We start from the raw sequence: 25,034 nt of genomic DNA on the forward strand, positions 1-25,034 counted from the left end.
TACACAGGTACTAGATCAACGACCCCCAGGAGGGCCCTGCAGCCAGAGACCATGGGACACTGCTTTATCCATCGGTGGGCATGAATGGTCCCTAGAACCTTCTGGGCCCTGGGCCCTCCCAGCAGCCATCCAGTTCTAACTTTGTGGTCAGCCTCATTCACTAGCAGTTCAACACCAACACCCTAGGACCCAGCTCAGTCTTCCAGCAGATGGCACTAGCCCTTGGACCTGGCTTTATCCATGATGGGTGAGCACTTTGTACTTCTCTGCCAGCTGCCCCACTCTCCAATGACCAGTACTAGCTTTGGGATACCCTAGAACCTGTGGCCAGTCATGTAAGGAACCAGCCTAACCCACCAGCAGGCCAACACTAAATCCAAGAAAGCCAAAAGCCCAAAAGCCATCTGCCTAGAACCTAGCACTGCCCTGGAGTATGCCAGCACTAGCACTGGATTCCACAGCCAGCCACCATGTGACTGGGCTCCACAGTGGCTGTCAGTCTTTTGTACAAGACAGGGGACTGGCAACCAATCATACCAGGGGCTAGCACACTTACCATACTGCCTAAAGTAGGCCACCACGAGAGAAGGACCCACATAGCCCACATAGGGGCACCCCAAGAGCATAGAGCTCCAATGACCAGAGGGGAATGTGCTGCTGAGATGCAGGATATCTACCTCCTACAAAAGACCACTTCCAAGGCCACTTTTCCAACTTTCCAAGGTCAGGAAACCTAACCAACATACTAGAAAGAGAAACGGCAAATTAAGGAAATGGGCAAAGTAACAGAGGAACAAGTTCTAAACAAAAGAACAAGACAGAACCCCAGAGGAACTGAGTGAAGTGGATAGAGATATATGGTCTAATAGATAAAGAGTTCAAGATAATTACAATAATCAACAAACTTGAGAGAAGAATTGATGAAGAATGAAAAGTTAGACGTTTTAACAGTGTACGAAAGTACTGGATTGGCCAGAACGTTTGGGTTTTTTAGAAAAATGTTATGGGAAAACCCTAACAAACTTTCTGGGTAATCCAATATAAAGAAGAACCAAATAGAGATGAAAAATACAGTACTGAAAAAAATACACTAAAAGGAATAAACCATAAGTTAAGTGATGCAGAGGAACAGATCAACAAGTAGGAAGACTGAGTAGTGGAAACCACTAAGGATGAAAAGAAAAAAGAAAAAAAAAGAGATAAAAAAGAAATAAGGACAGTTTAAGAGGCCTCTGGTACAATGTTAAGCATAGTACCATTGATGTTATAGGGGTCCTAAAGAAGAAGAATTAGAGAAAGGGTCAAAGGACAGGTCTGAGGACATGATAGCTTAAAACTTCCGTAACCTGAGAAAGGAATCAGACACCCACATCCAGGAAACACAGTCTCAAACAGGATCAACCCAAAGAGAACCACATTAAGACACACTGAAACTAAAATGGCGAAGTTAAAGAGAGGAATATTAAAAACAGCAGAGGCAAAGAACAAGTTATGTGCATGGCAACTCTTACTAGGCTCTTAGTTATTTCAGCAGAAACTCTGGAGGTAGGAAGGGTGGCAGAATATATTTAAAGTAATACAAGTGAAAAATCTACAACCAAGGAAACTACCCAGCAACAGTTTCATTCAAACTTGAAGGAGAGATCAAAAATTTTAGACAGCAGAAGTTAGAACTATAGCATCACCAAGCCAGCTTTACAAAAAGTGTTAATGAGACTAATCTAAGTAAAAAAGAAAAGGTCTCAACGAGAAACATGAACATTATGAAAGGAAAAACTTCCTTAGTAAGGCCAAATATACAGTAAATATATTTTGGATATTAACTCCTATCAGTCATGTCATTTGCAAATATTTTCACCCATTCGGTAGATTGCCTTTTCATTTTGTTTGTGCTTTTATTTGGTGTCTGAAAGCTTTTAAGTTTAATTAGGTCCCATTTGTTTATTTTTGCTTTTGTTTCCTTTGCCTGAGGAGACAGATTCCCTAAGAAATATTGCTATAATTTCCATCAAAGAAATTATATATATGCCTATATTTTCTTCCAGGTGGTTATGGGTCTTGCATTGAGGTCTTTAATCCATCTTGAGTTTATGTTTGTATATGGTATGAGGAAATATTCTACTTTCATTCTTTCATATGTAACTGTTTGGTTTTCCCAGCACCACTTATTGAAAAAGCTGTCTTTTCTCCATTGCCTATTCTTGCCTCCTTTGTTGTTGATTAATTGACTATAAGTTTGTGGGTTTCTTTCTGGGCTGTGTATTCCATTCCATGGATGTGTGTGTCTACTTTTGTGTCAACATATGTTATTTTCATTACTATAGCTTTGTAGTATAGTCTGAAATCAGGGAACTTGGTTATTGCTGCTTTGTATTTTTTTCTCAAGATTGCTTTGGCAATTTGAGGTCTTTTGTAGTTCCATATAAGTTATAGGATTATATGTTTTAGTTCTGTGAGAAATGTCATGGATATTCTGATAGGGATTCCATTAAATCTGTAAATTGCTTTGGGTAGTATGGGAATTTTAACAATATTAATTCTTCTGATCCTTGAACATTGGATATTTTTTCATTTCTTTGTATCATTTTCAATTTTCTTTATCAGTGTTTTATACTTTTCACAGTGTAGGTCTTTCAAGTCCTTGGTTAAGTTTTTTTCCTCAGTATTGTATTCTTTTTGATGTGATTTTTAAATGGGATTGCTTTCTTGCTTTCTGTTTCTTTTAGTTCATATTTGTATATAGAAAAGCAACAGATTTCTGTATATTATTCTTATATCCTACAGCCTTACTGCATTTATTTACTAGCTCTAAATTTTTTTGGTGAATATTTCAGGGCTTTCTATATACAGGCTCATGCCATCTGCAAATAGTGACAGTTTTATTCCTTCCATTCCAGTTTGGGCACTTTTTCTTACCTGATTGATGTGGCTAGGATTTCCAATACTATGTTAATTAGAAGTGAGTGTTGGCATTCTTGTTTTATTCCTGATTTTAGAGGAAAAGCTTTCCAATTTACACTGTTACGTATGATGTGGGTTTGTCATAAATGTCCTTTTTTATGTTGAGGTATGTTCCATTTGGACTTCTCAGGTGGAGCCAATGGTAGAATCTGCCTGCCAACGTAGGAGACTAAAAGATGTCAGTTTAACCCCTTGGTTGGGAATATCCCCTGGAGAAAGGCATGGCAACCCCCTCCAGTGTTCTTGCCTGGAGAATCCCATGGATGGAGGAGCCTGGTGGGCTACAGTTTATAGGGTTTGCAAAGAGTCTGAAGCAATAGGCACGACTGAAGCAACTGAGCATATAAGCACGCACGTTCCATCTACATATTCTATTCTTACCAAAAGTAATAGTAAATACAAATTCAGTTTATATAGATAATCTTACAGCTTTATATATACTTATATATTTAGTAAAAAAAAAAAAAGAAGGCAAATAAATTCACATTGTTAGTTCTGTTTTTTGGGAACAAAGCATTTATTTTTACAATCTCTCATTTAGTGTAATATTATTTTTACAGTCATATGGCTTTCTTCTTATTCTTTGTCTCATAATTTATATGTGTTCATAAAATATTAACAATTGATATTTTGTAAAATTAGTATAAAGAATATATTACTTTTAGTCTTCCTCATTGACATTTTAAAGATGACATAGTGAAAACATGGTTGGAAAATATATACAGTATATTGGCTTATCCAATAAGACGGTCACTAGCCACATATGACTATTTAAAATCTAATAAAGTTAAAAACTCTATTTTTTAGTTACAACAGCCACATTTCAAACATTCAATATCCAAGTGTAACCAGTGGCTACCAATTTGGATAATGCTCATACTGAGCCTTTCCATTATCATAGAAAGTTCTGGTATTATTGTTGTTGTTCAGTTGCTCAGTTGTGTGGACTACAGAACGCCAGGCTTCCCTTGTCCTTCACCATCTCCTGGAGCTTGGTGAAACTCATGTCCCTTGAGTCAGTGATACCATTGAACCATCTCGCCCTCTGTCATCCCCTCTTCACCTGCCTTCAATCTTTCCCAGCATCTAGATCTTTTCTAATGAATCAGCTCTTCATATCAGGTGTCCAAAGTATTGGCTTCAACTTCAGCATCAGTCCTTCCAATGAATATTCAGGATTGATTGGTTTGATCTCCTTGCAGTGCAAGGGACTCTCAAGTGTCTTCTCCAACACCACAGTTCAAAAGCATCAATTCTTCAGCACTCAGCCTTCTTTGTAGTTCAACTCTCACATCCATACATGACTACTGGAAAAACCACATCATTGACTAGATGGATCTTTGTTGGCAAAGTAATGTCTCTGCTTTTTAATATGCTGTCTAGGTTTGTCATAGCTTTTCTTCCGAAGAGCAAGCCTCTTTTAATTTCCTGACTGCAGTAAACATCTGCAGTGATTCTGGAGCCCAAGAAAATAGTCTCTCACTGTTTGCATTGTTTCCTCATCTATTTGCAATAAAGTGATGGGACTGAATGCCATGATCTTTGTTTTTTGAATGTTGCGTTTTAAGCCAGCTTTTTCACTCTCCTCTTTTACCTTCATCAAGGTGCTCTTTAGTTCCTCTTCACTTTCCGCCATAAGGGGTGGTTTCATCTGCATTTCTGAAGTTACTAATATTTCTTCCTGCCATCTTGATTCCAGCTTGTGCTTCATTCAGCCTGGCATTTCAAATGATGTACTCTGCATATAAGTTAAATAAGCAGGGTGACAATGCAGCCTTGATGTACTCCTTTCCCAATTTGGAACCAGTCTTTTGTTCTGTCTGGTTCTAACTGTTGCTTCTTGACCTGTATACAGGTTTTGCAGGAGGAAGGTAAGGTGGTCTGATATTCCCATACTTAATAAAGATAAAATTTTCCCTCAATATTACATTTTGAGGGTAGCAATTTATCTATTTGTTCAGTTCAGTTTCTCAGTCATGTTCTACTCTTTGTGATCCCATGGACTGCAGCATGCCAGGCTTCCCTGTCCATCACCAACTCCCAGAGCTTGCTCAAACTCTTATCCATTGAATCAGTGATGCCATCCAAGATATTTGCACCTATCATAAATTTCTCCAGAAATGTGTCTATGATCTGTACATAAACAATATATCTCAAATATGTATATATTTATGTGTGTAAGTGTTTATTTCCACAGCATGGATGATTACCTTTTTCATCCACTTAATAGTATAAATTGAAGATCTTTTTTTATGATGCCTTTTTTTCCCCTCTGATATGATTTAGTGAGTTCATAGAATTCCCTTGCATAATGTACTACCATATATTCATTTCCTATTATATTCCTGTAAATATACTTGACAGTCATCTTTGAAATATATTTGTGGGCTAAATTCATAGCAGTATGTAAAAAGAAAAGTTTATTTGAAATTTAATAGACAGTATTAAATTGTGGTAAGCAAGTCCACCAATGTTATATGATACTGCCTGTTAATCTACTCTGGCCATCACTAAGTATTGCCAACATGTTAACCATTATCACTTTGGCTGATGAAAAATAGTAATTAATTTTATATGGATTTGTGGTTATTTAATTATGAGTGAGACTGAGCATTATTTTGTCATATGTGCATTGACAATCGATTCATTTTGTCTATGAATTCCTTTTCATAAGTTTTTAAAATTGGGACTTAGAAGTGACACCCATGTGGCAAAACTTTAAATATTTCTACTTACCTTGAATCATACTGGAATGATTCATTCACCACCATCTAGAAAGTTCAGTGAAAGTTTTTTTGTATTACATAGGTCTTATTCAGTTCAATTCAGTTCAGTGGCTCAGTCATGTCCAACTTTTTGTGACCGCATGGACTGCAGCATGCCAGGCTTCCCTGTCCATCACCAACTCCTGGAGCTTACTCAAACTCATGTCTATTGAGTTGGTGATACCATCTAAGCATCTCATCCTCTGCTGTCCTCTTCTCCTCTTGCCTTCAATCTTTCCCAGCATCAGTTTCTTTTCCAAGGACCTGTATCTGTTATTAACCGGTGGAAGAAGGAATGAATCACAAGTATTAGTGAAGGAAGAGCAATGGGAGGATTTGCGAGTAAATGTCTATAATGACCTCATTTAACTTTAAATATTTATTTAACAAAACAATCAGCTGCTCTATAAAGTGTTAGAAGTATATACCTTAATTTTTCTCTCAGTTGTCAAAGTGAAATAAAATTAATACTAAAAAAAGAAATAGGCAAACTGAACACACTCTTCATGCTTTGAACTTAATGTAACCCTGAAAATGTGTTAAAAAGAAAAAAGAATTGATCTTTGCATTCTATACATTTTGTTAAAAATATTGAAGCTATTAATAAACATTTCTGATAAAGGGGACAATGCAAGAAGTAACATGGATTTTGGTCATTAAAATGCAAAATTAGTAAATGACAATTCATTTTTCTATCTATGCTTATGGCATCCCACTCCAGTACTCTTGCCTGGAGAATCCCATGGGCGGAAGACCCTGGTAGGCTGCAGTCCATGGGGTTGCGGAGGGTCGGACACGACTGAGCAACTTGACTTTCACTTTTCACTTTCATGCATTGGAGAAGGAAATGGCAACCCACTCCAGTGTTCTTGCCTGGAGAATCCCAGGGACCGGGACCCTGGTGGGCTGCCGTCTATGGGGTCGCACAGAGTCAGACACGACTGAAGTGACTTAGCAGTGTTTTTTTTTTGGTGCATGCATAACAGCTGCTAAGCACAGTTAAGGAGATCCAGAAGTGTTTCCAATTGAGACTATTAGATGATAATAAAAAACTGTTTCTTTAGATCTTGGAATTTAGGCTCAAGACATTGAGCAGGAGGCAGCCTCTAATTGTTCCTTATTGTCATTCCATGGGATTTGCTTTGATTACAGGACATTTTTCTATCCCCAAGTAAGCAGAAAGTTCTGTGTCACCACGGACGTAAATCTGAAATTACTCTTTTCTTTTACTATTGTCCTTTGATTTGGCAGATTAGGGCCATTTATATTATATCTGCTTATTAAATGGATACTGAAAAAGAAGGAAGTGGAGAATCAACTTATTATGATTCCAGAGCAGGAGGAGAAATAATACATCTGTTAATGTACTCAAGAAATACTTTGTTCAAAACTGAAAACCTGAATCTTGTTACTCTTTGGTTTTTCATATGAGTTGCATATTCAGATTCTGCCTCCGAATTGTCATATTCTATGGTTTTTGTTATTTGTATCCTGTATCTATTATAATCTGTGAAGATCATTAGTTAGTTGAAAAATATTAGTGTGTAATTAATATAACAATTCTTCCTATTTAATTGAAAAAATAAGCTAAAAATATAAAAACACAGTTCACAAAAGAAACACAGAAACACATATCATTAATAAATAAATACTTAACATAATTTACAAACAGAAAAAGGATAGTCAAGAAAGAGATAGTATTCTGTACCTATCCCACTGGCAAAGTTTAACTCTGACGTCCCCAAGAATTGAAAAGAATGTGGAAAACAGGGCCTCTTAATCATTGCTGACAGGAGGGTAATTTGTGTTTTTACTTTGGGTAACAGTTTGTCATTTTGTGTGAAGTAAAACATTCACACACCCTACAACACACGCGTTTCTCACTTTCTATTAATAGGCATTTCTAATAAAGTGAAAAATAAAGAATTACTTTCAGGTTTGGACCATTAAAGTGAAATTTAATGAACAAATGGCAGCTCAACTTTTCAACTAATTCCCTCTGGAAAATATTTTTATATCCTTGGGTTTTTGTTGAATGTCTAACTCAGTTTGGTTATATATATGTTTACCTAAATGACACATTTTTTTAGTCTTAGTTGGTTTTGAACTTTTAATAGAGGCATCAGATGGTCCATGATATTATGCATCCTACTTAAATGTCCTCAGCATTCTGTTACAGATTCATGCATATTTACATGTAGTTGTAGTTCACTGACTTTTATAGGCTATTATATTATTTTATGTTATTTTCCTATTGTTATCTGGTTTGTCATTATTTCTGTAGATTATAACATATTTGCTGTGTATCTGATATTTAAGTTTAACTGGGCATCCTGTGTTTTTACAGGTTAAATCTCTTGTGAACAACACTTAGTTAAGTGAAAGTGAAAGTCGCTCAATTTGTCCATCTCTTTGGACCCCCTGGACTATACAGTCCATGAAAATCTCCAGGCCAGAATACTGGGGTGGGTAGCCTTTCCCTTCTCCAAGGGATCTTCCTAACCCAGGGGTCAAACTCAGGTCTGACAGAAAAGTTATTAGTCTAATTCCATGTATTGAAAGTCTATTAAGATGAAAACAGCAAATAAATGTTACACTATTTATATATTATGATTTTATCAAAGATAGAAAATAAGAGAAAGTAGATATCGAACTTGATATTGTTAAAGAATATACCAGAATACATTAAATCTCAACAAATAATTTTCTTTTTCATTACTAACCTATGTTCTCTTATTTTCTTTGAAATTACTTATGGCAATGCTAAACTAATGATGTCATACCAACTTATGATCATGTCTCAAGAAAATTTAATTTTTACAGCATTAGTATTATCCTATGTTTTCCTCATATTGAAAGATTTAGCCAAGTTAATTTTTTTATGAAGCAATATTGGTCTTTATATTTTCTTTCTAGAAATGTAAAAATTGCATAGTTTTTGGTAACCATACCCTGGCCTATGTCAGATATGAAATCATTTCACTGACAAAAATACTTGAAATGTCTATATCATATTTTAAAATATTAACTCTATTAACTACAGTTTTCTTTCTAATATTTACCTAATGGAATATTAGCAAAAATTGTACTTAAGTAATTTGCTACTGGAGGAGTCTAATCAACCTATCTTATAAACATTATATTGAATAAATCATATTAGACCATGATTAGGAAAACTTATCCAGAAATCCTAATGTGATATATTATTAGGATTCCATAACTTTTCTATCTACTGTATTTTTAATACAATTAGTATGTTATATTCTTTGCCTGAATATAATAGCATCCATTTAAAAAATATGTTTGAAATATTGTGATTAGGAAATATTAAGACAAGAAGAATGAGAGTAGCACAGCTGACTTCAGAAAAATAATTTGCATATTTTGTAATTTATAGTCTCTCTATACTTTCTCCAGCTTCAGTTCAGTTCAGTTCAGTTCAGTCTCTCAGTCATGTCCAACTCTTTGCGACCCCATGAGTCGCAGCACGCCAGGCCTCCCTGTCCATCACCAACTCCCAGAGTTCACTCAAACTCACGTCCATCGAGTCGGTGATGCCATCCAGCCATCTCATCCTCTGTCGTCCCCTTTTCCTCTTGCCCCCAATCCCTCCCAGCATCAGAGTCTTTTCCAATGAGTCAATTCTTTGCATGAGGTGGCCAAAGTACTGGAGTTTCAGCTTTAGCATCATTCCTTCCAAAGAAATCCCAGGGCTGATCTCCTTTAGAATGGACTGGTTGGATCTCCTTGTAGTCCAAAGGACTCTCAAGAGTCTTCTCCAACACCACAGTTCAATTCTCCAGCTTAAACTTTCCTAATTTATTGTATTCTTGAGTGGAGGAATACTGACATTCTTTTCTAAGTCACCTAGTTGTCCCTGTTTTAAGTTATTAATAGAACTCAGAAACCATTAGCTGTCACCTTCTATTAAAGATAAAATATTGTTTTTTAAATGTTTTAGTGTATGGAATATGATCCAAATCAATAGAGTATTAATTGGCTGTTCATGTTTATTGAGCAATAAAGATATATGTGAGGCATTCTGCATGAGTTAGTAAGTACTGATTTAATAGTCTTAAGAGCTACCTACTGGTGCCATGGCATTTTCGTCATTGAGTATTTTAATAAACTATTCTAGTATCTATAAAATGCAAGTTTCCAAGAAAAAAAGAGTGACCATATTTTATGTTTATACAAGATGAATGTCCGAGATATCACAAAGAAATATAGTTCAAACACTCTTCTAAGTAATTGGGTAGCTAAGAAAAGACAACATTAAAAAATACAATAATGGTCTGATTTTTTTTAATCTTTGCATATAAACACAGTTATGGTGGTAACAAACAATCATGTTCTTATTTAGATCTGCAAGATAGAAGGTAATCTCTTTGCCTCTTCCTTGTTCCTTTTATTTGAAGTTAGGCAGAGAAAGAGAGCCTATCTTTGGTATCACATAATAGATTACAATTTGGTTTGTATTCTTTTCTGCCTTCTCTCAATCCTCTTTCCCTTTTAATCAATGACATAGTAACCATTTCTCTCCTGCCATTCACTTAAGTTCAACTGGCTTTTTGAAATCTTTCCTTATGCTCATTTCACAATCACTTATAGTCTACATTGCCAAAGAAACTTTTTCAAAACATTTGAAAATGTAATATTTTATTTTCTTCTAGAATAAGAGATGACTTTTCAAAGCATTTTCGTCAGTTATTAAAATGATCAGTTTAAAATTAAATTAGATAATTAGGGACATTATAGCCAAATAATTTAACATAAGGGGTATTTGTGTTATGTGTGTGTAGTCATTTTGGTTGGACGAGGTGAAGAGAGCAGAAAATAAAAAAAGACCATACGGTTCTCAAAGACTTGTTTTCTTGTTTTCATCATTCTATATTTGTTGAAAATGTACTCTTTTACACTCTAAGACTTAGTTGATTCTCCAGCTAAAGTTTTTAGATCAGTATTTTTGTTGTTGTTAAATAGAGATGCCTATGCATATGTTAGGACTTCCCAGATGGCACTACTGGTTTAAGAACCCACTTGTCAATGCAGGAGAGACGTAAGAGACACAGGTTTGATCCCTGGGTCGGAAAGATCCCCTGGAGGAGGGCCTGGCAACCTATTCCAGTGTTCTTGCCTGGAGAATCCCATGGACAGAGGAGCCTGGTAGGCTACAGTCTATAGGGTCACAAAAAGTTGGACACTACTGAAGCAACTTAACACTCATATATTTTATATGAGTGTTAACACTTAAATATTTTATATATAACACATATTTTATATAACACTTATATATTTTATATTTATATATAACACATATATTTTATATATAAAATATATATATATATATACCACGTACATGTTATAAGATATAGAATAATATTCACCTAAACTGTACAGATCTTATGCATCTGACATTTCTCAGTTTTAAAGTACCCAAGCTTTCTTACCAACTTTTGTTTTATTTTTAATTCAATCTCTGATTCTTCTCCTCTTGATTAGTCTTTTCTCATCCTTAAGTCACACAAATGCATATTTTATATTTTCTGGCACTTCTGACATTTAAGTTTGTGTTTAATGATTTCTTGCCATGATATTCAATATCTGACAACTTGGAATACCATCATTATCTATTTCTATCTCCAGTTATAATGTTTCTGACAAGAATGAATCATTGCAATGGAGCCTCTTAATAGGGGCATTACTGTGGCAATAGATGTAAATTGAGATTCCAAACAACCCAGAAGAGCAATCAGAAACAGTGATCAATGATGAGATGGACTGCACATATAATTATATACATGTGACTCAGATGAATCGCTTGTGCTGAAAAGGACAGAAAAGGCTTAAAGGGGGAGAATTAGAATGATCTTTGTGAGAAATAAAAGTCAAATAAGGAGCAGGGAGAGGTGATGCTGTTACAGCAGGTGGGACAGATTGAACAATAATACAATGATAAAACACATTCAAAGAATAAAAGTAATAGTAAACATTACTCAAAATAACTGTATTGTTTCTGATCCACCCATGGTAAAACATGTTGTTTGATAATTTTTTCCTTTAATTTGGGAATTAATTTGCATTGGATGTAACCTTTTATGTAATATTCCATAAAGTCCCAAATATTTCATTTAAATTTCAGGCTTTTGCACAAAAATCTGAAATATCCCCTGTTAGGTTTCCACAGGGATTATAACCACAGCATTATCTAAAATTGATATGTCTAAAATTTTCCTTAAAATATGCCTGTTTTTTGCTTTTCCCCAACTGAGGTTGCAGTAGCAACATTAACCCATGGATTAAAAATGTGAAAACCCATATTTGTTTTGTAGTTTCTTTCCTTGGTTTTCAAATATAGTCATTAAATTATTTTGTTTTTATCAACCATCTCCCTTGCATATGTCCCCTTCTTTCTATGCTCTTGGCTCTTTCTAAACTTCTTGACATTGCTTATCTGGATGACGATGAGAACCTCTTACCAGATCTAATTGACCTCAAGATATCATTAGAACCAACTCATTTTCTTTTCCACCCAATTGTCAGAGGAATTATTCTAAATTCAAATCTGACTTTATTGCTTCCTTGGCTTTAAATTTCACCATTCATGGATTTAAATTTCACCATTCAGCACTAATCCATGGGGCTGGCCACACCTCTTTTAAAGCTTTGTGCATATTTTTGAAGATTGTTCTCATAATATAGTCTGCAATTTCATATAACTGGAAAACACTGGATTATGAAGTTTTCACTGACTTTACCACCAAGTATATGAAGTGTATACCATTCTTTTTTGTAACTCTCCCAGCATTGCCCCTCTGACCCCCACCTCACCTTTGTCCTTATGGCAGTTATTGCTTTACCAAAATTTAGCAAACTAGTAGCCCCTAGGCAAAATATGGTAGCCATATATATTTCAAAATACTGGGCTATAATTTTAAAATCTTATTGTGAATTATATTAGAACTACTGTATATAATTTCTTAAATGATAATGGTTATTGAAACCAAGGGGCTACTGCCCCTTTAAACAACCTAGTCTAAGGGCTACTTGCCCGCTAGTCCATTTGGCCTCAGTGTATTCAGACATCCCTTTTCTATCACTACACACCCAGTCTTTTAAGTCATTTGGATTTTGGACTCCTGCTGTATCATGGAAAAGCACAGTTCTTATCTTATCCTGCCCAGTATGAGATGGGAAAATTTCCAATGACTTTGTTTTTCAACTTTGTAGCACCTTCAGTGTTTACCATGATGCTCATCTTATTTTGAACGTTCAGTAAGTTAGTTTTGGTACAGTTGAGTGATATACAGAATGAGGTACTACAGAATCTTCCCAAGCTGCCTGAAAGCATGCATTTGTTTCTCAACTTGATCAGATAGATGTCTTGTTTTCATTGTTGTTAAATTAACAACCAGCATATCTGTTTTTCTGTTTCTCTCACCTGGCATGTCTTTAATTGAATGTTCCTAGATGGCAGAGTTCATGCATTTTAATGCTCTTTGTCCAAAAATGCACTAGTAAGCATCACTGCTGAATAATACCAATAAGCACATGTAGAAAATATCTCTGCATCCTTTTATTGCAATAGTAATGAAGTGATTAAATACATAGGTAACAAAATAGCATTATTGACAATAATAAACTTCCTAAAATACTAATTTGAGGCCTTATCAAGTTGAGAGTCAACTGGAACTATATTAATGTCTGTAATTAGGGTCAATATACACCAAGGAGTCTCTGGGGTCTGCTAGGAAGAATTAATCTCCCAGATGCAACAGATGATAACGTAAATGGCTTATGCTAAGAGGGATTTTTCCTGAGATTTCCATGTCCCTTAGCTAAGCAGCAAGAATGTCTGTCTTATACGTGTATCATCAGCAAGTCTCTTTGCAGCACCACCTGTGCACAGCTCTCTAAATTTAGAGAAGTTTCTATAGCTTGGGCCTCTGAAAAGGTATTTGGAATGTTTCCCAGGTTGTGTGCTGCATAAACTTGGAGGCAGTATAGTGATAATTAATAAAGTGCCAGACTAGATAATTGTAGGAACTGTAAAAGATACTAAAATGTTGTTACCAGGGGCTCAGATGCACCTGTGAACGTGTGAAGTTAATTTGTGTGAGCAACATCATATGAGAGTGGATGGGGACAAGGGAGGTGAGATTTTCTTGAATTCAGACTTCAGACAGTGTGGCTCTCTAAAAAAAGAGAGAGAAAGGAGGAACGAGGGAAAGAAGGAGGAAAGAAGGAAAAAAGAGAGGGAGAGATGGAGGAAGGGAGGAAGGGAAGGAAGGAGGGTGAGAGGAAGGAAAGAAAGAAGGAATGAAAACAAAAAAGAACCTCCTGTTGGTGCAGGGCTTGTGAAAGGAGTTCCCCCTTCATTCTTTCATGATGTATACTTCTCTGTGACCTTGACAAAAGTTTAAGAACTGTTATAATTAAAGTTATCTTATTCCCATTGGACTGGAATGATGGGTATTGCCCTTTTAACCAATTTTTAAATAACAATGAACCTCATCTGTGTAACAATGCACCTCCTAATACTGCATTCCTGTGAGAGAGAGGACCTTGTGTTCTCTATGTGACTCTGAATTTCATACAGGCTAATATCCATGGTTTCTATGTACACTAAGTTAGTGAAAAAATTAGAATGAGGATACCTTCCTTACAGCTTTGTCATGGAAGGAGTGTTGAGAACTACAGAGTTCAAAGCAATTTCAGAGCTTATAATATGATAGATGATAGCTCTACTAATTGTGATGGTATCTCCTCTGTTGTGATTGTAGTTTGTTGTTATTTTCATTATTATTGAAATGGCTTTTTGAAAAAATGAAAAGCATATCTAGCTGAGAAATGAAAAAAACTATGTTATTTCAACAATTCTGTAGGTGTGTGTGTAAGGGGGTGCTTTCCCCTGGCTCAGCAGCTAAAGAATCAGCCTGCAGTGCGGGAGACCAAGGAGATGTGGGCTGGATCCCTGGGTCAGGAAGATACCATGGAGGAGGAAATGGCAACACACTCTAGTATTCTTGCCTGGAGAATCCCATGGACAGAGGAGCCTGGCAGGCTACAGTCCAAAGTGTTGCAGAGTCAGACACCACTGAGTGACTAAGCACAGCACAGACTTACAATTCAATTCTTTCTGATACTAATTACCCAGAGTTAGTGAAAAACCCACAGGTTAAAGACACAGTGACTGCCCCCAATTTGATAATGTGATAGAATGATACAGAAAGAGCTATAGTTATGATCACTGGTTTATTGTAAAGAATACAAATGAAAAGCTAGATGAAGAGGTAAATAGGGTAAGTGAAGAAGGGTCCTAAGCACAGACTCTGTCTCAGAGTTGAGACGCATCCTCTTCTGCTACACTGATATGTTTATTATCAAGGAAGCTTCTACAAATCTCATCATTCAGAGGCTTTCACTGAGATTTTGTTAGCTAGGACTGGTTGATTAAATTGCTGGCAATGTGATTAAACTTCATCTCCAGTGCTACCACCCTCCCTGACCTCCAAGTAGGGTCCAAAGTTCTACCCCTCTAATCAGGTGGTTGGTTCTTCTGGTGACCAGCCCCCATCCAGAAGCTATTTGGTCACTCTCCCCTCATGGAGTCATCTTATTCAAATCAGATCAGATCAGTCGCTCAGTCGTGTCTGACTCTTTGCGATCCCATGAATCGCAGCACGCCAGGCCTCCCTGTCCATCACCAACTCCCGGAGTTCACTCAGACTCACGTCCATCGAGTCAGTGATGCCATCCAGCCATCTTATCCTCTGTCGTCCCCTTCTCCTCCTGCACCCAATCCCTCCCAGCATCAGAGTCTTTTCCAATGAGTCAACTCTTCGCATGAGGTGGCCAAAGTACTGGAGTTTCAGCTTTAGCATCATTCCTTCCAAAGAAATCCCAGGGCTGATCTCCTTTAGAATGGACTGGTTGGATCTCCTTGCAGTCCAAGGGACTCCAGAGTTTTCTCCAACACCACAGTTCAAAAGCATCAATTCTTCAGCACTCAGCCTTCTTCACAGTCCAAATCTCATATCCATACATGACCACTGGAAAAACCATAGCCTTGACTAGACAAAACTTTGTTGGCAAAGTAATGTCTCTGCTTTTGAATATGCTATCTAGGTTGGTCATAAATTTCCTTCCAAGGAGTAAGTGTCTTTTAATTTCATGGCTGCAGTCACCAACTGCAGTGATTTTGTAGCCCAGAAAAATAAAGTCTGACACTGTTTCCTCGTCTATTTCCCATAAAGTGATGGGACCGGATGCCATGATCTTCGTTTTCTGAATTTGAGCTTTAAGACAACTTTATCACTCTCCACTTTCACTTTCATCAAGAGGCTTTTTAGTTCCTCTTCACTTTCTGCCATAAGGGTGGTGTCATCTGCATATCTGAGGTTATTGATATTTCTCCCGGCAGTCTTGATTCCAGCTTGTGTTTCTTCCAGTCCAGCGTTTCTCATGATGTACTCTGCATATAAGTTAAATAAACAGGGTGACAATATACAGCCTTGACATACTCCTTTTCCTATTTGGAACCAGTCTGCTGTTCCATGTCCAGTTCTAACTGTTGCTTCCTGACCTGCATACAGATTTCTCAAGAGGCAGGTCAGGTGGTCTAGTATTCCCATCTCTTTCAGAATTTTCCACAGTTTATTGTGATCCACACAGTCAAAGGCTTTGGCATAGTCAATAAAGCAGAAATAGATGTTTTTCTGGAACTCTCTTGCTTTTTCCATGATCCAGCGGATGTTGGCAATTTGATCTCTGGTTCCTCTGCCTTTTCTAAAACCAGCTTGAACATCAGGAAGTTCACAGTTCACATATTGCTGAAGCTTGGCTTGGAGAATTTTAAGCATTACTTTACTAGCACGTGAGATGAGTGCAATTGTGCGGTATTTTGAGCATTCCTTGGCATTGCCTTTCTTTGGGATTGGAATGAAAACTGACCTTTTCCAGTCTTGTGGCCACTGCTGAGTTTTCCAAATTTGCTGGCATATTGAGTGCTGCACTTTCACAGCATCATCTTTCAGAATTTGGAATAGCTCAACTGGAATTCTATCACCTCCACTGGCTTTGTTCGTAGTGATGCTTTCTAAGGCCCACTGGACTTCACATTCCAGGATATATGGCTCTAGGTCAGTGATCACACCATTGTGATTATCTGGGTCGTGAAGATCTTTTTTGTACAGTTCTTCTGTGTATTCTTGCCATCTCTTCTTAATATCTTCTGCTTCTGTTAGGTCCATACCATTTCTGTCCTTTATCGAGCCCATCTTTGCATGAAATGTTCCTTTGGTATCTCTGATTTTCTTGAAGAGATCTCTAGTCTTTCCCATTCTGTTGTTTTCCTCTATTTCTTTGCATTGATCGCTGAAGAATGCTTTCTTATCTCTTCTTGCTATTCTTTGGAACTCTGCATTCAGATGTTTATATCTAGTCATCTCATTAACTTTTATTATATATGGTCAAAGTGGTCTAGTTATCAATAACAAAAGACCCTTCTATCACTCAAGAAATTCCAAGGATTTTATTGTTTAAATCATTTTTAAGAGATTTCAATTATTTATTTATCTGGTGGTGCTGCAGGGTATATGGGTTCTTAGTTTTCCAAACAGATCAAACCCATGCCCACTGCAGAGGAAACCTGGAGTATCAACTATCAGACCACCAGGGAAGTCCCCCAAGCATTTTAGAAGCTCTGTGTCAGGAGCCAGGAAAAAAGGCCAACTATATATTTCTATTATACCACAGTTTGCCAAATATTGGTTAGTCTGAGTTTCCTATCCTTTCCAATATGTTGAAAATTTGTAAGTACTAAAACCTTGACTTCATCGTTTTTTTGTTTTTTCTTGGAGAACTGTTGTGGAAACTGCCCTGTATACAATTATTTATACATGTATTTCTCTGCAAAAACCATTAAAAATTAGTTTGCTTAAAATCCATATAGAGTTTATTTTTTTGTTTGTATTTTGTAGGCTTTTGATGTGCCAACTCAATTTCCTTGCCTTCTCTAGATTTGAAGTTACATATAAACTCTACTTCAAATAAAACAATTTCCCCACTCTCTATTTATCCTTCACCTTATTTTCAATTCTTTTCAACATCAGATCTATTCAATGGTAAAATTAAGGGCTCAAAATAGAACATTTGTATCATGGTTGTTTATATACCATATAAACACATTTCAAGTTTGTATGAATTTGAAAGTCACTCAGTCGTGTCCGACTCTGCGATCCCATGGACTGTAGCCCACCTGGCTCCTCTGTGCATGGAATTCTCCAGGCAAGAATGCTGAAGTGGGCAGCCATTCCCTTCTCCAAGGGATCTTCCTAATCCAGGGATTGAACCCAGGTCCCCCACATCTAGGAGGACTCTTTACCATCTAAGCCACCAGGGAAGCTGTATATGCCATATATATATATAGACATACATATATATATACATATATATGGTAATCAAGATAATTAAAACATTTGTGTCTAAATCTGCTCCACTCTGGGAGTTTTCTTTAAGGAGATTTTGTCTTTAATATATGTCTTTTCAAAAATATAAATATATAACCAGTGATAAAACTAAAGTGCAAAGACAGAATATCATGACACCACAGAAGGCCACTATTTCTTTTCCTTTTGACTAATCCAGCATGCAAATATAAAAGCATTTTGATTACTTTGAAGAAATTCAATGATGTTTTGCTTTTGTTTCTATAATGAAAATATTAACTTAGTCTATAATGTTAAAATGTAGGGGACATATAGGGCAAATATTTTTCTTAATGAAATGTCTAATATAGGCTCTTCCAAGTTTTTATGTCCATCTGTGTGCATGACTATTTAGACTTAAAGTGTGAATGAGAGTGCTTATTTTACAGTATTATGAGGATAATGGAGATATTTTTAATATTTACATATCTAAATGCTTATTAACCTTTCTATTATTAAACATTTTAAAATAATTGTTTCTTTTTACTTTCAGGTAACCTTCAAAGCATCAAGACATTCAGTTTCACCAGATTTGAAATATGTTCTTCTGGCATATGATGTCAAACAGGTAAAGGAATGAACTTCTTTGCAAAAATGTTTTATTTGTGGTTCACTCAGGTAACAGTTCATAGTTTTTCATGTCATCTACTCAACTAGAGAAAATTTGGCATATCCAATAGCTACTGGTGATTATTGATGACTAAGATGGCACAAGAGAATTTTGGTGATAGTGTCCTTTCTTTCATACCTAGCTAGTAAATTACTGGAGCAATCTGCTAGGTACTGGCTAGATACAAGGCCGTCTCTTTTAGTGGGGAGTGTGGCAGAACTCAGGAAATCCAAAAAATGGGAGCTTTTGATATTCCCACATAAGGCTTAATATCTACTTAACTGTCATATGTATATGTGGATTAAGGAATTTCCTAATAGCTGTTCCCTGAGCTGCAGTGTGTACTGTTGGAGGGGACTGGTGAAAACATTGATTCAGTTTATTGTCAATGGATTCTTTGTTGGTGTTTGAGCATAACCCTACAGTTGCAGAAAATTCTGAAAGTGGGATAAGGCAAAGAATCAATTCTGAATAAATAAAATGTTCTAACTGCAATTAGCATTTCATTATCCCATGTCAGCTCTATAGCACAATTAGAGTAATATGCATGGTTGTGGAGTATCTTATACTTAGATATAATTCGCATTGTTAAAAAGCAAAGTAAATGTTGAGAAGGCCGTTCAGCAGATTGGATTCTTTAGAGAATAAATGATTGGAAATTATTCAAGGAAGTTTTGTGTGGTTTAAGGCAGATAATAAAAATTTATAGACTTAAAGCAGAAAGCTTCATATAATGCATTGAAAGCCTTTGAGCACATGACAGTTTACAGTTCAAAGAACCCTCTCCTCGATGGTTTTAGTCTTTTGAAATATACATATGCTATACTTTTAGACAAGTTTATGTTTCTTATTTTAAAAAAGTAATTTATACTTCAAAAGGCAAGGAGATTGTAATCAGACATTTTTTTTATGTTATAAAATTTGACCCTTTTCCTTCACCTTTGTTCTGTGTTCTATTCATTGAAATTTTGAAAACCATTAAGGAAAAATGCTCGTTTCAGAAGCAAAAATAATACAGTGTCCCCAAGTTTTTGAAATAATATTTATCTAAAGAGTTTTAATTAAAATGACTGCTACATAGCTTTCAGTAACTACCATAATTAAAGACATATAGAACTAGCAGAAGGGTAAATACACAGATGAATGAAACAGAAAATAGAACTCAAAAACAGACACATCCAAATCTGCCTAACTGACTTTTGACAGAAGTACACAAGCAATTCAGTGACAGAAAGATAGTACTTTCAACAAGTGGTCCTGAAGCAATTGGACATCCATGGGCAAATCAAGCAAGCAAAAGCCCCATAAATACATTGACTTAAGTTTCACATTATGTAAAATCTCAAAATGTAGTATGGATTTAAATGTAAAATTTTAATCTATAAAACTTATAGAAAATACATAGCAGAAAATATTTCATATCTATAGCTAGGAGAATTTTCTTAAACTGTATATTAACTGGTCACACTTAGCTACTCTGGAATGTAATATGCAAAATTAGGTTGACTTTGGATACTAGCCAAAATATATCAGAATTATGTGAAAATATACTTAACACCAAAAAGATACCTATAGATCAATCTTAATAACCCCATTTTATATTTTTGCTTAATTTCAGAAAGAATGAAGATATTTTATTGACACAGTCTTTGAAAGTGAGAGGAAGCTCACTTTAATAAGTAAAAAATGATCAAATGAAATTTCATAATCTTCTATACTTCATTCATATATTCTTATTTATTCATCATCTATTAAGTACAAACTCCTGGACTATACATTCTGCAGGGTGTGGCATGTGCACCTATAGGCACACACAAGATTGAAGCTTCTCCTTTAAGAAACACACAGTTACAGGTGATACCACTCAAACACTTATGTCCACATACAGCCTTTGAAGGATGTGTTATAGGCTTGATGATATTAAACAATAGAAAAAATTCCATTCAAGATACTCATGATAGAGAGGGAAGCATGGGTTGGGCTCTCAGAGTCAAATAGGTAAGGATGAATAGAAAGACATTCCAGGTGGGCAGACTACAGGAGGCTTCTTAGAAGCAACATTAAGTCTTTGAGGTATAGCAGTCAATTCAGACTAGCCCAGAGACTGACAATTTAGTGAGGAAAAAGAAAGAAACCTGTAAGTTTTTTTGAATCCAAATTAAAGACAATTTAATAGAAACCATGGTGTACCCTGAAATGGCAATTTGGGATCATTGGTTTTAAAGAAATTAAATGCTGTGATTACCTGGTGTATCTGTCAGTGTGTGCACTTACAGATAATGCCCATTAATAGAAAGAGGGAAAAGGTTCATATAAATTCCAACCAACCCAAACACATCCACTCAAATTATTATGGAATGTTTTAATCCCTTTATCTCCCTATATATAAAAAAGTAGAGAAACAGAAATTATCATATATAAAACATTGTTTTAGGCAGTTTTGAAACTGTTTTTGAGTGTATCCCCCTTTTCTTGAATTAATATTTTATGGAATCCATTTTTATAAAAGGAGTTTATGAAGGAAAAGATATAACAAAATTTTAACTGAACTGAAATTCATAATAGTTAACAAAATTAACTATATTAAAATGTACAATTCAGGGGTATTTAATACATTCACAATACTGTTCAAACACTCTCTATTTGGTTCCAAAAAATTTTAATCATCCCAAAAGAAAATCTTATTCCCATTAATCAGTAATTCCTCATTCTTCCCTACCCTATGCTCTGATAATCATGAATCTAATTTCTACCTAAGAATTCACTTATTTTGGATATTTTACGTGAATGGAATCATGGAGTATATGACCTTTCATCTTGTTTCTTCCACCTATTTTTTTTAGGTTTATCTGAATTATAATATATGTTAATACTTCATTCTTTTTTATGGTTGAATACTATTTCATTATATGTATGTACCATGTTTCTTTATCCATTCATCCATGGAAGGTCATTTGGCTTTTTTTCCCTCACCTTTTGACCATTATAAATAGTGCTTCTGTGAACATTTGTGCACAAGAAGTTTTTTGATTACATATTTTTATCTTTGGCGGTAAATATATTGAGGTGTAGAATCACTGGGTAAAATGATAATTCTGTTTATCTTTTTGAGAAACCACTAAACAGCTTTCTAAAGTTGCTGCACCATTTTACATTCATACTGGCAATGTGTAAAATGTACCCATTTGTCTGAGTCCTCACCAGTTGTTGTTATTTTCCATTCTTCTTATTATAGCCATCCTAATTGGTATATCATTGTGGTTTAGGTGTTAACCTCCATAATCAGACTAATGATGTTAAGTGTATTTTAATATGCTTGTGTGCCTTTTGTGGTTTCTTCTTTGGAGAAATGCTTATTCATATCTGTTACCTTTTTTTTTTTCTTATTGTAGTTGAGTTTGAGAGCTATTCAGACATTCTAGATAGCAGACCATTATCAAACATAAGGCTTGCAAATATTTTCTTCTACTCAGTATATTGTCTTTTCACTTTTTTGATAATGTCCTTTGGTGTATACATTTAAAAATTATGATGAAGTATGATTTATCTATTTTTTTATCTTATTACACATGCTTTTTGTTACTATGTCTAAGAATACATTGCCAAATTCAAGGTCATGAAATTTTAACCTTAGGATTTCTTCTGAGAGTTTTATAGTTTCATTCCTTATATTTAAGTGGTTGATATATTTCAAATAATTATTTTTGATTGAAATAGGGGTTCAGATAGAAAATATTTTAAGGGTCTTGTTATATATTGAAAAAATGTTTTCCAAATAGTTGTGCGATTTATACTGCCCTTAGGCAATGCATAATCTGCTATATTACCATCTTTACTAACAAAGAACTTTATCTTAAATATGGACTAATTATTAAATTCATAGATTCTATACAGCCTAACTACTAATTGGATGCATTTACACCCACACATACCCACACACATCACACACATATACCCACACACATCACACCTACATTATACACCATCTGTATTAGTTTTATTTTACTATGCAATAAATTACCTGAAACTTAGTGACTTTGGAAAAAAAAAAAACCAAAAACCTTTTTTCACAGTTGTTTTTGTGTATAAGGAACTGGGGATTGGCTTAGGTGGATGGTTCTTGCTTTAATGATGTTGCAATCAGGTATCAGCTGGGGCTGCAATCATCTGATGGCTTGACTGAGGCTGTAAGATACATAGCCAAGGTAGAGCTCGATTAACTAGTGCTTGCTGATGGCATGAGGCCTCAGGTTTCTCCACATGAAACTCGTTTCAGTGCAACTTGTGTGTCCCCATGATGTGGTACTGGGATTGTCCCAGGGTGAGTAAGCAGAAGATAAAGATGGAAATATCTGTTACTTTCACTTTTTTTTTTCTTTTTTGTCACATGAGTCAGGTCTAATTCAGTGCTGGAAAGGACTACCAGATGATGAGGACTTGGGGAGACCAATTTAGAGGACGGCTAACATAGTCCCCAAATATTTCATATTCATCCTACATGAAGGAAAGTTACATGGCTCAAAATAGCCTGGAGTTAAAATTCCCCTCCAGATCCTCCCCACCATTGTATGCAAAACAAAGAACTCTCTCACCCCTAGAAAGAAAATGGACATTTAGATTGATTAAGCCCAGCTCCCAGCCGGTCTCAGCCTGTGGCAGATCTCCAGAATTCCTTGCCCCAGCCATTTAAGAGATAACTACTTCAAACAACCTTGGAGAAGAACAGACCCTCTTAAGACAGTAGATTTCCACATATGTGCCTATATATACTTACTCTTTTCTTGGGTTAGTGCAGCAGCTCACTACTCTGACTGGTGCCCCTTCTCGCCTCATTAAAGGTGATCTGTCCCTGTAAAGTGTTGGTATCGTTCTTTTTCCGAAGCTCTCCTTCTCTAACTCCCTTACCCTACACTACACATGAAGTATACTCAAACCCCCAAATTTTATCCATTATGATCTAGTATTTTAGTCAAGCAAATCCATCTGCCTAGGCATGTTTCTTGTGACTGTAGTCTCTTGAGTATATTTATATAATCATATATTAAAGTAAGTATACTCAATATATATCCATATATTTGTATCCATATAAACACTATAAATATACACATACATTTTAGTATGTATTTAAATAAAAATTTAGCTATTATTCTCAGGGTTTTTTCTTTAGTTTTATTGTGAATAATATTTTATTTACTCCATTTATCTTTTCTAGTCTTAGTATTGTTTAAACATTTGTGTGTATAATTCAATTATTAATTTTATTACCATTTACTTAAATACATCAACAATTTTTTGGCTTTAATTATTTTTCTGACTTAAATAAATCTTGAATTTTGTGATTAAATTTATTTTTCACTTTGTTATGTTGACTTTCTTTGTAGGCTTAGAGAACTGCTCACCAATATGTTAAATATGTAATTATATTTTTTTATTTGTATACATTTTGTGTGTAAACATTCATTCTGTTTTACTTGTAACTGTTTAGGGTGACAAGTGATCAAAAACCTCTCCTTCTAATGATATTAATAATGGAAAGACCTATCTTTCTTATCAGTGAATGTGATCAAAACCAATCTTCCCCAAATGGAAAACTCCACAGAGACATTTTCAATGTATTATGAGAAAACCACCCAACACAATAAACTGTCATGAGTGCCACACACGTCTTCAGTTTTCCCATAACAATACGGAAGAAAGGGAAAATACGAATACTTCTCAGTTAAGTTCAGTCACTCAGTCGTGTCTGACTGTTTGCGACCCCATGGACTGCAGCACACCAGGCTTCCCTGTCCATCACCAACTCCCAGAGCTTACTCAAACTCATGTCCATTGAGTCAGTATTACCATCCAACCATCTCATCCTCTGTCGTCCCCTTCTCTTGCCTTCAATCTTTCCCAGCATCAGGGTCTTTTCCAGTGAGTCAGTTCTTTGCATCATGTGGCCAAATTGTTGGAGTTTCAGCTTCAGCATCAGTCCTTCCAAAGAATATTCAGGATTGATGTTTAGGATAGACTGGTTGGATCTCCTTGCAGTCCAAGGGGCTCTCAAGAGTCTTCTCTAACACCACAGTTCAAAAGCATCGATTCTTTGGTGCTCAGCTTTCTTTATAGTCCAACTCTCACATCCATACATGACTACTGGAAAAACCATAGCTCTGACTAGATGGACCTTTGTTGGTAAAGTAATGTCTTTGATTTTTAATTCTTCTC

The 25,034-nt window shown here is 35.7% G+C and overlaps 1 protein-coding gene across 3 annotated transcripts in view; it reads left to right on the forward strand.

Moving 5' to 3' along the window:
* DPP10 (dipeptidyl peptidase like 10) overlaps positions 1-25,034 on the forward strand; it is an 811,290-nt gene that overhangs the window by 420,134 nt on the left and 366,122 nt on the right. For all 3 annotated transcript variants that reach the window (XM_061439625.1, XM_061439633.1, XM_061439629.1), the window contains exon 5: positions 18,708-18,782. In XM_061439625.1, the coding sequence (XP_061295609.1) occupies positions 18,708-18,782 (75 nt within the window). The remainder of the gene's footprint in view (positions 1-18,707; positions 18,783-25,034) is intronic.

Source organism: Bos javanicus, chromosome 2 (assembly GCF_032452875.1).
Source record: "Bos javanicus breed banteng chromosome 2, ARS-OSU_banteng_1.0, whole genome shotgun sequence".
Taxonomy (NCBI): Eukaryota; Metazoa; Chordata; class Mammalia; order Artiodactyla; family Bovidae; genus Bos; species Bos javanicus.